General features: G+C 45.0%; 1 protein-coding gene across 1 annotated transcript in view; it reads left to right on the top strand.

Annotated features, from left to right (window-relative positions):
* foxp2 (forkhead box P2) overlaps positions 1-16,332 on the top strand; it is a 95,848-nt gene that overhangs the window by 35,085 nt on the left and 44,431 nt on the right. The window contains 1 exon segment of the mRNA XM_088989148.1: positions 3,676-3,885. Within this exon segment, the coding sequence (XP_088845274.1) occupies positions 3,688-3,885 (198 nt within the window). The 5' untranslated portion in view covers positions 3,676-3,687.

The raw sequence follows: 16,332 nt of genomic DNA, 5'->3' as shown, positions 1-16,332 counted from the left end.
AAGGCTCTTGACTGCTATCACGTCGTTACAATTTATTGCCAACCTCCCCCCCCCCCTCCCAAAATGAAGAATTGAAACACGACGGCGGGTTTTTGTCGAGCCGCCGGGCTCATTGGACGACAGATAAGCGCGTTTTGGATTGTGTTGCTTTGAATAATGTTAATCCAGAGGAGAAAAAAAGGCTATTATTCATCGTCATCCCATTTCATTTGGCGGATGTTTCTGATTTTTGTAAATATGATTTCCTCACCTCACACCTTTTTTTTCGTGTGTGTCAATCTAAAACACTTTTGAAATTCCGAGGAGGAGAAACCATTACCATACACGGGTTTCTCACCCGCTAGTCATTAATGCTCTTTTATGGTGGCCTTGTAGTGCCAAAAAAAAAAGGAAGCTTTTAAAGCGCCCGACTTAATCTGGAGGTTTGTCGGTTTGCCACAACGGCTTCAAACTGCTGCCACATAAAAAAAAAAGAAATAAAAATATGAACCTACAAAAGGATCAGGATGTAGGATTTGTTCAAGGCGTCCATTTTTTTTCCTAAGATGGTGACGGGCTTTTTTGATTTGTACATTTAATACATCATTACGACTTGATTCGAACCCCCCTTTTTTTCCCCTCTACTGCTCATATCTGGCATTTTTGATTTATTAGCCAATCTAAAGTATTGAATCTAGATGCCTTTTTTTTGCCCTTGCCCGACTTTATTTTGTAACTTATGGCCTATGATGAATTCATTTCACTCAAGCACACAATGTGACGCTTATTTGAAATGGTAACCGTATCTCCACTTGATGAGGAGCCATCAGAGTGCGAAATGTCATTTCTGTTATATTTCTTGTGATTTTCATTATTAATATTATTTTTTTTTGGACCACCTGGAATGAGAAGCGATAAGAAACAGACACCCGGGATCACATTTTTTGAACCGTGCATGCAAAACGAGGCTTCCAGCTAGATACCTAAGAACCTTGTTATGCATTAACGACAGCATATAAGTGTGTAAAAAGGGGGTTAGCGGGGGGGGAGGTGTGTGTGACAGCTGCGTGAACCTCCTCGATGGATGACCGGTGTCATCGTGTGTGTTTACCGCACGTGATGTAGCGGCAGACAGGCCTCAGGTAATGAGGCTACATTAAGGGCTTTTAGAGCTCGCAAACAAAGATGGAGAGAGAGCGCTGAATTGTGTCACTTTGGCAGCGGGATGGGCGCGGAGCCCTGGGGAATCCCATCGGGTATCATACCAGCTAGATTAAGAGTCGACGTTTGCTCGGGGCGGTTGGTGGAGCAAGTTTTTTGGAAAGGGTTGACTTTTGGAGAGGATTTTGAACACCCCTCACCCCGCCCGTCGGTCGGCCATGTTTTTAATTGACACTTTAATTGGCGGTTTTGAACGCCGGCTTTTAGGTAGCTAATTAGTTTATTTTACCGCCACCATTAAGGTTAAAGCAGCATCTGATGGCGGCGAATACACTTTACATACATCTGCATTGTCATTATGTGGCTTTTTTTGTGGGTTAGGGCAGCGGTCCCCAACCTTTTTTTGCGCCACGGACCGTTTTAATGTCAGACAATATAATAATAAACATGAATCCATTGTGTATTTTTATACAATTTTATTAGCAGCGTCCTGGTAACATCGCACCAACAACAACATATGTAACATCGTCTCTGTGGTCGCTCTATGGTCACCATGGTAATGTTTAAAAGTGCCTTCAAAATAAGATACATCACAAAAACAAGTACGAAGCGCATATACATATCATTTTTCATTTTTCAAAATAAAACATAGTTCGGACTCAGATAATAAATAAAACGGAAATTATGTACATTATTTATTCTTTCTGTACGGCCCGGTACCAAATGACCCACGGACCGGTACCGGTCCGCGGCCCGACGGTTGGGGACCTCTGGCTTTCTTTGGCTCTCATTTCTTTGTCTATTTTCTTGCGCAAAAAAAAAAAAATCTTGAGATGCAGGCTCCATTAGAATGTTCATAAAATGGCTGTAAAGGCAATCAGACAGTCTTTTCTCTGAATATTTTAAACACCGGCCATGTAAAATTTATGCCTCATTTGAATACTTATTAGCCGGCTGATCTCGTTTTTGCAGCCTTGAGTTTCTTAGTCCGGGATTCGTCCCCCCTTTTACCCCACTCAGATTGGATGTGCAAGTCTCCAACACCCCTCCCACAACTCCCGTCCACCTTTCTCTCTCTCTCTTCTCTACTCTAACCCCCCCCCCCATACCCCCTTTCATGCATCTTCCCCGGCGTGTTAAACAGGGGCCTGTTTGTTCACAAACGGGCCTCTTCCCTGTTTGCTTGTGTCCCGGGCAGCTGTCGCCCTGCTCTGTGTAACAGCTCAAGTCCTGTTTGTTCTTTTCCCGCCCGGATCCTGTTTATCCTGGACGTGGACATCCTTTAAGACCTGTCCTCTATCAGCCTCTCGTCAAACACACGCGTGAAAGGACATTTGCACAACGCCATTAAAAGCGAATTTTACTGGGTGACATAAGTCCCTGGCACCAATCGGTCCTCCTTTGTTTGCTCTCATCAGTTGGCTCCATTCCTTTTCCCACTTTGATGCGGAATTCAAGAGAATGAATATGAAAATACGCCGGCGTTTGGATTAATGAGAATAATGACTTACGTGCGCGGCGGCGTGTATTTATTTACAGTGAGAGCGTTTTGAGTGGGTGTCCTCTTTGCCCCTGCGAAGGGAGTGAGCGGTAAATGCAAAAAGGTGGTGGTGGTGGTGGTGGGGGGGGGGTGATAAAACATTTATTACGAGAGAGAGAGAGAGGAGAAAGGAGCTAATATGCATAATTTATGCTGTTTTAGCACAATCATTAATGATAGTGGTGATAAATTCATTTCCCCCCTTTCCTCGCTGCTTTTCAAAATGGATGCAGAGAGAATTCATTTTTTTTGGTGTGTTTTTTTTTTTTCAAAATGCCTTTGCGCCTCTTCGACCGCAGAGTTTTATTTTATTTAGTGTCTTTTTAGGTGATTTTTTTTTTTTATGAAGGAAAAAATTTGCTCTCATATTTGGTCAAAAGAATGGGAAGCTTTGGCCACATTTCATGCTCTGTGCTGACAAATGATGAAATTTTGCATGACACGAACATAAATAACACAATAATGAAAAATATTTATTGTAATCCAGCAGGGTCGAGATCCAAACAATATTTTCAGAGTGCCCGTCGTAAAGACGATAGCAACAACGTCCAGTTTTTTAACGCTGCCATAATTACCCCACGCGAGCACATATTTGCCTTGATTTCCAACCCCCGATTGTCTTTTTTTATACCAATGCAACTTCTTCAATCTTTAATTTATACCCTGGATTTTATAAACCGCCTCGATTTACACCCCCCCAACCCCCTTTCTCACTCCTTTGTCAAATACGACCAGGACGCCTTTCTCTTTGTACTGCTTCATTTCCACAATGAATGCATAATTGCGCCTCCTGCATCCCCACCCTCCTCCCCTCTTTTTTTAAAATGCTTTAATTTGCAAGAGGGGAGGATGTAAGGATAATGGCTGCATTAAAATAAAGAAATATATATATAAATATATATAGGATGGACGAAAAACAAATGAGAGAGGGGTTGTGTGAAAAGGTAGAATTGTAAGACGAAGAGCCCTAACCGGTGCTTCTTCATCACTCCTAGGTTTTAAAAATCATGATGATGATGATGATGATGCAGGAGTCGTCCGCGGAGACAATAAGCAACAGTTCAATGAGACAAAATGGAATGAGCGCCCTAAGCAGCGGCAGCAGCCAATTAGAGGCTGGCGCTAGAGATGGCAGATCAAGCGTCGTTGACACGGGCGGCAGGCGAATAAGCGCAGTCGAGCTGCTGCATCTGCGACAACAGCAGGTAAGTTGTGTCGCTCCCCCCCCCTCCCACAGACCCTCGAGTACCCCTCACATCCCTTCTTCTCCCCCTTCCTATCTACCCGCTAGCTCGAATCACTCACTCGCTTCTCTTCTTGTGACTCTGCGTACTGTCCGTTTAGATCAGACTCTGTCTAGCTTTGTTAACAATTATTATTGTTTTTAATTGACTTTAAAATCATGGCTTCTCGCGAAAAGTGTCTGTTTTGAAGCGAGGTGGCAATGTGCGTGCACTCGGTGCGCGCCACATGCGGCGCAATGTCCACCAGAGGGCCTCCTGACTCGCCGCTACCTCTGATAGACACCGAGTACTACTCACCATTGAGTCTGAGCACTTGGTTCATTTTACTATATGTCTATTTGTGTGTTTAAAAAATATATTTACACATATTTGGTTATCATAACTTGCATCACAGTCTCCCAAGTGTGCCTCGTTGCCCATGTCGAGTGTTGTATGTTTCACGGGGGTTGTTTTTGAAAGTCTGGTTAGCCAGCGGAGTAAAAGAGTCAAGTGGCCCTTGTATCTCTTCATGGTGAATGATGGCTTTGACAGTTTGCCAAAAGAGCAGCGGGAGTTGCGCTTAAGGGGTCGGGAAAGAAGGGTGGGGGGTGGGGCACAACGCCCTGGGTTTTGTGGTCGTGTGTCCTCTTTTGGTTTGCTGGTCATTTACAGACAATTCGGGTGTCAATATCTGTATGTGTGTGTTGTTGGTAGCAGCTGAAGCCCGGTAGTCGTGTATGTTTGCAGGGTAGTCGTTCGTAGAGGGGTCACTCTAGCAAAACGAAACATGTCCTGCAGCCCCCTTACAGCTCCAATTTACCATCTCCCACCCGTGACATACCCCTTACCCCATGCTCTGTGCCCGATTCTACAATCCGATGGACGTAAATCGCCATTTATCAGTACCTGGTCAGGGTCAAGCAAACTTCTAATAAAAGACACAAATGGCTTTAAAGGACAACCAACGCCTACGGACAAGTTGTGTCCATAATTTGTAAAATCACTGCAAATGACTTCTACTGAGCGTATTTTACAAAGATTCCACGGCATATAGCTATATTATACGTTTTAAGACTTGTGCTGATATTCGGGAAGTCTTGTTTTCGAGTTGGTGAGGACTCCTGACGTGACGTCACACAATGCATTTTGGGTACTTTGTTTGGTCTGAAAACTTCGTGTTGATGGCAAAATTAGAAGGAAAAAGCATAAATAAATCCATGGGGAATCGTTGTGTGTTGCACCAAGACTACTATTTGATACTAGTTGACACAAATTCCCAGCAGACAAATCAGCCCATTTCCAACGTAACTTGGGCGAAATCTTGTGCATTTTCTGGGATGCTACATTGGAGTCCTAACGGCTCGAATTGATATAGGAGTACTTCTTTAATCGATTGCAAACATTTATGCTTTCCTCTTCAGAACTATTTGAATCATATTCATAACTTGATGAGTCACAAGAAAGCATCTTCTCTCAATCTGAAGCCATTGTTTTGATTCTAGAGCAAGGCAAGACGTCCTGGCGTGACATCACGAACAAGGGGGCGGGACCTTCTGAAACTCGCCATTTCCGACGTCATTTTGAAGTAGTTTTGGGACACTTTAAGTCATTTTTATTGGTGTTTTGCATTTGACTAAATATATCAGCCAGCGTGTTTTGGGTATTTTAGATGCTATAAAACGTTTTTCTGATGTCAGGAAACAAAAAAATGCTGTCAGTTGTCCTTTAAATGTCTAGTTAAGTCACGCCTATGGTCTACGACGAGTGTGTGACAGTGAGAATAAAGAAGGGGGGGGGGGAGGTCGGGAAACAGTCGAGGCCTTCTTCCAAGCCAGGAAAAGACACATTGAAATGAGCAGTCCGGCTAACAGGTCTCTGGAGGCTTTTTAAAATCTTCACACTCACGCTCGGCACAACGACGGTCCAGCGCTCCAGACAAAAGACGCCAGTCGTCTCCGTGCATTTACTTGCATTCTTGGAACGGCGTTTCATCGCCACGGCTGCACTCCAGAAATGACTGACAGCACGCGTGCAACCGTTGAAGGGCTTGCCAGGAATGAAAAAAACAAAAACAAATCCACAACTGTTTCCAAGCAAAGATGCTGTTGGCTCTATTTTTTCGTTGCCAGATTTGCCGTGACATTGAGTGGTCCGGTGGGCATAGCAAGCTGCAGTCTCTCATCATCGCTGCTGGAAGGGATGATTAATAATAAGCGCTGATGAATTCGACCCTCCCCTTGTCCCTCTGGGTTGTGCCATTACCTAGCAGCTTTCCCAAATACCACCTGCAGCTATAATTAGAAAAGCAGCATCTTTGGGTCGCTCACTTGAGATCGGAGCTAAAGTCTTGTAGGACACAGATCAGCAAATTTGAATATTTTGCATTTGAACAATTGTTTGTTGCAGTTAAAATATGAGACACTCCACTTAGGACTATACAATAAAATGTCTACCACCACAGAAATAAAATAGACATATAAATAAATACCTAAATACATAAGTAAATAAACAAATACATAAATACATACATAGATAAATGCATACATAAATACATTAATAAATACATAAATAAACAGATGAATAAATACAATAAATAAATAACTAGATAACCACCCAAACCAAAATAAATAAATAAATAAATAAATAAATACAGTTGTTAATAAATAAATACACAAAGACCCAACACCCAAAAAAATAAATACACAAATAGCACACAACTAAATAAATACATGGATACATAAATACATAAATAAATACATATATACAGACATGAATACGCAAATAAATAAATAAATAAATAAATAAAAGATCAACAAACAGATAAATAGATAAATATATATAAACAAACACAAGAAATAAACAGATAATAATAAATAATAATAAATAATAAATATAATAAATAAATACATGAATAAATAACTAGGAAAACCAATAAATACATACAGAAATACCCAACACCCAAATAAATGACACAAATAAATAAATACAGAAATTGCACAATTAATACAAAAATAAATAGATCAACAAAGAACATATAGCCATCCTGTTTTTTAGTGTGTGTGTGTGTGTGTGTGTGTGTGTGTGTGTGTGTGTGTGTGTGTGTGTGTGTGTGTGTGTGTGTGTGTGTGTGTGTGTGTGTGTGTGTGTGTGTGTGTTCTTACAATGGATCCTTGCCCCTAATCGAGTCAACTTTGTGGTTGATAACAATAACAACAACAAGAAAACTCTCATCTATGGATCTGGATATTAAGCACCATGTCCACAATCAAATTTGCCGCCGCTAATTTTTTCCCTGGGGTTTCACCACCCGCCCCTCCCGCCCCCTCTCAAAAAGGGTTGCCTAAATAGAGCTAATTTGATTCCAGATCAGCGATTAGATTCCTACTTTATCTGATTGCAATTTGCCAGCTAGCTGCGGAAATGCATGGGCGCAAATGATGAATGTTGCTCGGCACTAATTGCCCTGTTCTTCTGATCAGCATGAAAGCTCAACCCCCCCCCCTCCCATCCCAAAAAAGCAATAATGTAATCCCGACCCCAGGTCGATTCATCATTGACCATGCGCGATGTCATGATGCGGCGCTGTATGAATATGCGGCCATTGATCCCTGAATTTGGATATCAAGATGATGAGGCTCTTAGTTGATTACCTACGTAATCAGGATTGATGAGACGGTCTGAGATATGGTCGTACTTATTGATATTCCTGGCTCAATGAGGGCCCACGGCCTACGTTGTGGTCAGCTGTTTGATCTGAAGGCCTACTTAACTGACTTGTCTAACATTCAGCCTCGTCCGGTTCCGACCGTCAATTCCGAGAGCCCCGCGCCATCCCCGACTCGTGACCACTGAGGCGGTTAGTCCAAGTTGGCGGTGACAGTAATTAACCTGCCTTTCCAGCTGTTTAGCCAGCGGGAAATGGTCAAGATGAGGTGCTAGCTAATTTGTCGCGATTTGGGGCAGAGTCAAACCTGCCCCGTAAATGTAGCGCAATTGCGGCGAATGCGTATCTCTGTGCAAGATTTATTTACCTTCGGGGGTTGGAGGGGATCTTCAAAAAGTAAAATAAAATGCTGACTCGTTGTTTAACGATTGCCACCTCTCACAAATATGCCTCAAGCTTCCTTCCCTTTCTGCCCTTCACCTGCCTTTCTTTCTCTTTTTAGCGCACGCCGACGCGTCGGCGCGTAAGATGCAAATCTGTGCTTTGCCCTTGAGCATAATTTAAAGGCCTAATCATCCAGACCCCCCCCCCCCAAGCCCCCCTTTAGGATAGGAAAGGAAAGGGACGATGGCGAGGCTAGCGTCTCATTTGCACCCTTACACAAAGAAGCTCATTAGGTTTATCTTAAAGGCCCGAGATTGCTTCACTCCACCGTGTAAATAAGACGGCGTCGGCCCTGGCGTTGGCCGCATCAATCAGCTCGCAGGGCAGGAGAAAGAGCTCCACCTGAAATATGTTCCGTTTTATAAACGCCTCACTGAAAAGGAAGTGGCATACGTCTTTGTAGAATTATCGCCCCGCTAGCTGAAAAGACACTTTGGGGTGTCCGACTTATTTACAATGGAAGCCATTTTTCTTTCTCTTCCGATGCGAGCTATCGGCACACAGTGCCCACCAACCCTACCCCTCGCAAACCCCACAGGATAGTACATACAAGACGGTGACATATACGGCCCTCTTTCGATGACACTAAGGATATACGATGTGAATGACAGCGGAGGAGGTGGCGACTGTTTGCGCGGCCTTCTCCGGCCAAACAGTCCGTCGTTCTCTTATCGGCGTCGCAATCCAGCCGCATCCCCCCCTCCTGCCCCTCGCACCGCCGTCCTCTTTGATTCCTTACGATCCGGCCCGTCCATCTCTGTTTAAGGCACATTACACGTGGCCTCCTGAAATTTACAGTGGCGCTCTCCCAGTAACTCCATTTCGCGCCGGCGTCTCTGGAGAGCGTGGCGAAATGTCAGGCGGCGAGGCTTGAAAGGGAGACGAGTGGGGGAAAAAGGCAGAGTGAGGGAGGATGGGGGGGGAAGAGGACATTCAAAGCGAGAGAGACAGAGAGGAAATCTGCTGGAAATAAACACTTAGGGGCATTTTCTGCTCAAGCAGTCAGCGGCCGCTGTAAAGGCAATTGCAGGTAGGCAGGGGAAGCGGATTGTTATTTCTTAGAGCAACCGACCTAAAAACGAGTCCAGTTTCGTCTCTGAAAAGATCAAGAACCCAGAGACAATTGTCCCGTCGACATATTCTTTGACTTTCATGTGTAGTCTCTACGGGGAGGCCCTCGATCACCATTGTACCCCATGTTTTGGATCGGATCTGGTGTCCTTGGTCCAGTAGTTGGTATCAACAGCCTTGCATTTGGAGTCATCGGGTACTTTTCGACACAAACCGATCCCATTTCTAGGTTGTAACCCAGTCGTTCTTCATCTTGTTGGAGGCACCGAACCCCACCAGTTTCTTATCCTCATCCATCGAACCCTTCTTTCATTGACTGTGTCAACTGACTGCAGACGAAACTGAGGGGTGGACCTGTGCGGCGGAGGATCCACCGAACCCCTGAGACCGATTCACCTCCTAGGGTTGGATAGAACCCAGTTTAAGAACCACTGGTCTAGACAAATGAACTCGGCCAGAGGGTGAACCGCCGTCCGTGTAAATAAAAAGCAACCATCCGTAGCTCCCGATAGCCACGCAGTCTGCCGGCAACCTGCACGGCGAGTGGGATCAATGGTCACTTCACATCTCATTTCCTTTTACGCCTCCCTAAACCGCCCGCTTCTCCAACGGGGAAATAAATGGCCGCTGATCTATAAGTCCACTCGCACGCTGCGTACTCCGAAAGGCAACCCGGCTCAATACCCTCTGCCATAAATTATATGGCCGGGTAACGACCACTCATTGTTTGTTGACAACCCCCCCCCCCCCCCCCCCCCCCCACAACTACCCTAGACGTACGTACACCTGTGAATAACTCGGCGGAAATAAAGTGGAGAAAGCGATGCTAATGCTGCGTCGCTACTTGCTTTTCTCTAAATGATTCCCCTTCGTACCCCGCCCCTCACCCCAAGTGGCTTAGAGTCGTTTGATAGGCCACAGCGCCACTATCCATTTAACAGAGCTTAAAAAATCCTACATATGCATATGGCGGGGTGTTCTTAAGCTGACAAGCACAAGACAGGATTTGCTAGAAGGCAGCTTTGGAGTCTTGTGAATTTAACAAGCATGTCTCGTATTACAGTTCCTCTCTGCTTTAGCCATGAATAGTAACAAATCAGTCTCTGAAACGCTTGCCCGACGGTTTGTTGTGTACACCCTCCCCTCCACCAGCAACCCTACTACCTTTTCTTCCAACAAATACCAAAATGGTGATTCTTGGATGTATCGCTAATGACATCACTGACCATCGAATGTGCCCAGGATCTCGGTAAACAGACTCCAGGCATCAAGTCCCCCCCCAAACAGCTTTCTTTGGTTCACTTGTGAACACTTTCTGGTCCTCGGATTACCTTCATCCCTGACCTATTTCTTGACTAGATAAAGAGCTCCCAAGATGTTTGTACTTGTAATACAACCAGGATCTGCTCTTTTCTTATATGCATTGGCTTCCAAAAGCCTTGTGAGTGTATGCCTGTGACTATGTGTGCGCCCCTTCGCTGCCTCTCATACAAATGCAGTAAATATGCACCACGCCACGGGGAATTCAAGGCTACGAAAGCGACCGACTGACGCATGAGTTTGTGGCGGGTTTGTCTCCCTTCACTTTGTAATGCTGAACATATTTATTCATATGTCAGCTCCGTTTATGAAAATGGCGTATCCCCACAGAAATTAGATTGTCAGTGTTCTTGTTGTTGGGTTTCTCCACCCCCCCCCCCCCTGACCCTCGCTCCCTGCCTCAATGGAGTAGAATCATCAGGTCTTAACGGCCGCTTATTCATCCACGTAGAAACACTTAACTGGCTTGGATTGATCGACAATAGAATCATGAGGTTTGCTTGTTCCACCCGGATACACACAAGTGTATGCCAAAACGTGCTTTGTGGGGACCTGGGCATTTTGCTATCTATGCCATTGTTTTGGCAATACCAGCATTCAAATGGGCATTTTGATTGAAAGGAAAACTTAGTCAGTGTTTGAGAATGTTAGTGTGCTACTTTAGGGATTTTGGGGGTTGTTCCTGACTGGAAACGAAGACTTTGAGAGTCCATTTTTCTTCCAACTTTCAACCAGTAGTTTTTACTTCTGAATGTAATTGCTATGTCCTTGCATGGCGTGCGATGATGGAGCGATCATGCTTTTGGCACATTCATCAAAGCCCAAGAAGTGAAAGAGGCGGTTTGGGGTGGGGGTGGGGTTGGGGGGATCAGAAAGGGAGCCTGTTCCTTACACAGTGTGCAACAGAGTGATACATTTTCTTGTTAGGAGAAATTACAGCCACTAGCTTGAGCTACTTCAGCATGAAATTGAAAAAGAAGCATTTCTTGCAAATTTCCATTCTTGATTCAATGAAAGATGTAGATTAGGTCTTTGCAAAAGGGCGGCGAACGACGGGACCAGAAGCGTCTCTGTGCTCACTGTTGCTTGTTCTCGTGAGCGTGATGACGGCTGGCTTTTGGGAACGGCTCTGTTTAGGACTCAGTCTGTCTGGCGGCAACTCGAATGCTTCTGTGCCGTAGTTTGATGTATTCCCATACCTATGCATAGTTACATTTTCATCACATAGCCTTTGAAGTTAAAAAAAAATCTATCCACTCCTCGTCACACTCTATACCCGCGCCAGCTCCCTTTCTCTCCGTCGATGATGGATAGATGTTGGGCGCCAGAGTGGAAGGCAGATAACCGTATCTTCTCCAGCTCACTTAAAGGTCAAACGCACGCCTCGTTGTAATTGAAATATGCACGAGACCACCAGCCAGGTACGATAGGGAAGAAACGGATTGGCGAGAGATGAGAAATTAGACGAGCTCAAGACGCAATGAAGATGATCCCACCGCGTACTTGGAAAATAAGACGCCAGATCCGCTGCTGCTCGGCTGGCCAGGACAGTTCAATCTGCGCCACGGTTGATGCAAGGTCATTGTTACTCAGAAAGGTCAGACAACTCCGATCGACCCTCCAGTCGGGTGACACTTTAGACCGGCCACTTAACCCTAAGCACTGAAGGACCGGGCAGACTCGTAGTATTGACCCGTGACTAGTCCTTGCCCAAAACACTTTGGGTCACATTTGTGCCAGGTCAGGTTTATTGGTTCTGTTTCTTGGCTCTAGTGGACATTTTTTGAGCATGTTGAGTTCGGTCATGTGAGTTACTGTCTGTCAGAATCCCTCAAATGTAAAACCGCTCAGTTTGTCGTTAGCCAAGTAGCTTTTCAAACGTCTTCCTCACAATTTCCTCCAAATGAACCAGGTAAGATTTGACACCTCGAAGAGGGAACATTTGTACAAAAGAGACCAAAGCTTGACCTTACACACACCGTCCATCACTCGGGACACACACATAACACAGACGGTCTCTATTCTGTCCTCGTCTCTATTTTACTTCCCTGCCTGTCTCTTTGTGATAGCTCATTGTGGCAGCTCTCAGCTGTCGGGGCCTTCCAAAGGACTTTCCCTGAGAGCGGCGGTAGATAAAGAGTGCCGGCGAAAGGGCTTGCTGTCACCTTATCTGCAGGGAAAGTGATAGAGCCCCAGTGAAAGTAAAGACTTTTGCGAAAGGTACTTGGAGAGAAACGACAGGGAAAAGTGTATCGGGTTGGGAGGTAGGGGTAACCTCTAAGGCAGTGGTTCTTAACCTGGGTTCGATCGAACACTCGGGGTTCGGTGAGTCGGTCTCAGGGGTTCGGTGAACCCTCCACCGCAGAGGTCCACCCCGCTGTTAGTGGGCACTGTCTTTGGAAGAAGGGTTTGATGAATGAGCATATGATGGTGGGGTTCGGTGCCTCCAACAAGATTAAGAACCACTGCTCCAAGGAATTCATCAGAAGAATCCGTAGCAACTCCCAATTTGAGTGTTTGACACTTGAGTTTCACGGCTTCCGCATGGACCGTGTTGTATGCAGACCCTTGTTTTGGTGTTAAAAAATGAAACAGCATACTCTGTGCCGGCGCTCCGCCCCCGCTCTCCTCCTTCCACCTATACAGTCCTTCTTGGGGTTTGAAGCCAGCAAATTCATCTTGTCGATCCTCCCGGGAGGGCGTAGGTACAGGGCTCTGTTTACTGTGGCAGAAAGTTAATATAAATTTTCATCAGTGGGGGAAGTTTACACATATGATTCTATTTGTCCTTCATTATTAGCACCTGAGTCTGGGGCCCCGGGTAGGCATAATTGTCTACAGACGCAGGCCAAATAGATGCAAGGCAAAGGCAAATAAGCAGGGCCCTAAAAATAATTTGATGCTTGTGTGTTACAATCCTCCAACCCGAGGAATTCTTAATCTAGAGAATCAATAAACAAGCAGCGGCATCGAGTGGCAGCGGTGATGAGAGGAAGAAATGAATAAGGTGATTGGTGGAGACAAGGGGGCCTGGGGGTAGGGGTGGGGTGAAGTTAAGCACTCCAAGCGCAATCGGCAGACCCGCCTAGCTAACAATTGCCCGCCGCGGGCCGAGTGTCGAACAGAAGCTCTTTTACTCCCTCCGCCAAAACATCTGTCGGTCACGACGAACTAGGCTTCCGTCTGCCATATGCCTGGTCATTCCCTCCTACCCACCACACCCGCCCACCCGCGTCGTCGTTCCAATATCCAAGCACGCCGCCGCTCATAACAACAACTCCCGGCGTGGCGGCAGACAGGAAGTGATCTGTACTGTCCAAACACAATGTCATGGCTCTTCAGACGTATCCAATTCGGATGTCACGGCCGCGAGGTACTCTCAGGTGGATTTGAAAAGAGTGACATTCTTAGCCGACGGCTTATTCCTTGTGTACACACACGCACGCCTCCTACGCCCGTCCGCCACCGCCGCCGCACACAATAAGCAAAAAAAGCAATCTGGGAGATTTGTAATGGTTTCTGGACCCGGTCCGGCGTGCTAGGCTAATGTGTTTCATGCTTGTTTAAGGTCTTTGCATGCTCCTTAACAAAAGGTGCATTGTGATGCTTGTTCCTTATTACCTTGCTCTCTTTGGTTGATGTATGATTTTTATCTATTTATTTTTCCAAGCCACCCCCTCTCCACCTCCTTTACCCCGACGCTGTCTGCCACTCTCCCTGTACCTCTCCGGTGGTCTGTTCATGCCTATTAACGGAGCCTCGGAATGTCTGTGTAAACATTCTTATTTCTCCGTCTTTTTTTTCCCCGGCATAATACTCGCCCTGTATCGGCTTTCTCCCGACCTCACTATCTGAAACCAATTACACCAGTTCCATTTGGGTGGAATCTTATTTTCATTAGGATCCACCGTGTCATAGTGGCGGTCGCCCTGTTATTTTCCCCTTCTCTTATTTATTTTTTTCCGCCCCTTTTCCAACCTCGGTGATAGATATCAACATCAAATATGCCTCTGAGTGCTTTGTGATTCATGCAGGAACCCCCCCCCGCCCCTGTTTCTCATTCTCAAGAATGTGTCACATTGTGCGGTTTACACAACGTACGCTTGAGCGGAGGGGCAGATGTCACTTTCCGCGCATAGCAACCTCTGTTAAATAGAAGGCAGGTCGGCGGTATTTTTTGTCAACTTCTGCTGCTCTTTAGTAAACTTTTGATGGCTTCTCTGTCTGCTTTTTTTAAAAATTTTCTTTTTAAGGCGAAAGCAGCACAAAATGGTCACTTCGAAGGCAGGTTGGGGATGTAACAGGCTATTTCATTTCAAAATGGCCACCTGAACTGATCGTAAGCCCGTTTTTGAGATTTTTATCTGAAATTTCTGCCGTTTAGCTCATCGGATCATATGCTGATCACCAGGGCGGGGCAAATACAGATACCGGGTATCAATACTAGCCTTATTTAAAAGTATCAGATACCCGCCACAGAACCACATTGACATTTTGCCCATTCGTTGGCGCTACTTTGCAGCGGTTTGACAAATTCATGAATTATTACTATATAGAATTTTAAATTCTACGATAAAAATGCCGTTTTCATTCAATGATGTAAATGATCGAAAGTAGTTGACTTGAGTTTTAGGACTATATAAACAATCAATACAGCGTTGCAAACCTGAAACTCTCTTCTTACCCCCCCCCCAAAAAAAAGAGTTAATTCTTAAATGATATTGGTCTGGAGTTATCTGAGCTTGAAATGGGGGCGGTTGTACAAAATACAACGCAATACATACATATTGGTTTATATAGCGCTTTAACAACAGCTGAAGCTGTCACAAAGCGCTAACATGGATAAAAGGGCAAATGCTGCCCCTTTGTGGAAAGGAAAAAACATTGCCAGACATCTGACCAGCGCTTTATCTGCACCCAAATGAGAACAAACAAAAACGCAAACAAATTCGGGAATGGCATTTTTCACTTTTCTGAATAAATTCGGGAATGGCAGCGAATGAGATAATCACAATTATGTAATAATGTTTTTTGGTGTCAAAAGTTAATCGTGGTATCAGTACTCGGCATCGGCGAAGAAGACAAATCAATACATTCAGGGCTCAGTTCCCAAACTAAAGTGTTTGTTTACTCGAGTCTGGCGCCGGCTCCTTCCGCGCCAACGTCGTCCTTCCATCATTGATCGTGGTGACTGCATTCCCTCGAGGAGTATAAAGCATGGCAACTTTTCCTCCACCCCCCCCCCCCCCCTCATACCTTCTCAATCTCTTTTTTTTTTGCTTTCTCCTCTCGTCGTGTTTGCTCGGGTTCTCAATGTACTTGTTCAAACAACGTTCCCACCTGCTGTCGGAGATGTGTCATATGCAGGCGTCGTCATGGAAACGGGCTCACCGTCACATATATTCACCCTGGCCAAAAGTTTTCCCTTATTTATTTATTTTTTGTCGTAAACTGACAAGTTGTTGGGCCTTTCCCGATTGGCTGACGGAATTCTGAATTTACTGAATGTACAGTGAGACCTCAACTTACAAACACCTCAACTTACAAACTTTTTGTCTTACAAACGTCAAATTTCAGAAAATTAAACCTTATGATAAGCACTATTTTCATAATACACACCCACCATGGCTGGCGGAGTGATCTTCGGCGGAAGCACACAACCGAACAGCACCAGAGGTTAAGTTACCAACAGTCCATAAGACATCAATGACCATCAAAAAGGTAAATAAAACATTATTTTACAGCACACTTTATTTCTTTAATTACAGTCGTCATGTAATGCGCCTCTCTTTCCAAACAGCAATTCCCTTTGACCTTCGACCTCCAACGCCATTCCATCAAGCCATAAATGACCATCACAAATGTATTTAAAGTGATTTTGTGATACAATGCAGTGTATTTCTTTCATGACAATACAATAGCACATTTAT

The sequence above is a fragment of the Hippocampus bargibanti genome, linkage group LG22, assembly GCF_051943395.1.
Source record: "Hippocampus bargibanti isolate YZ-2025 linkage group LG22, ASM5194339v1, whole genome shotgun sequence".
Taxonomy (NCBI): domain Eukaryota; kingdom Metazoa; phylum Chordata; class Actinopteri; order Syngnathiformes; family Syngnathidae; genus Hippocampus; species Hippocampus bargibanti.
The sequence above is the reverse complement of the archived record's forward strand: the minus strand, read 5'-3'. Positions and strand labels throughout refer to the sequence as shown.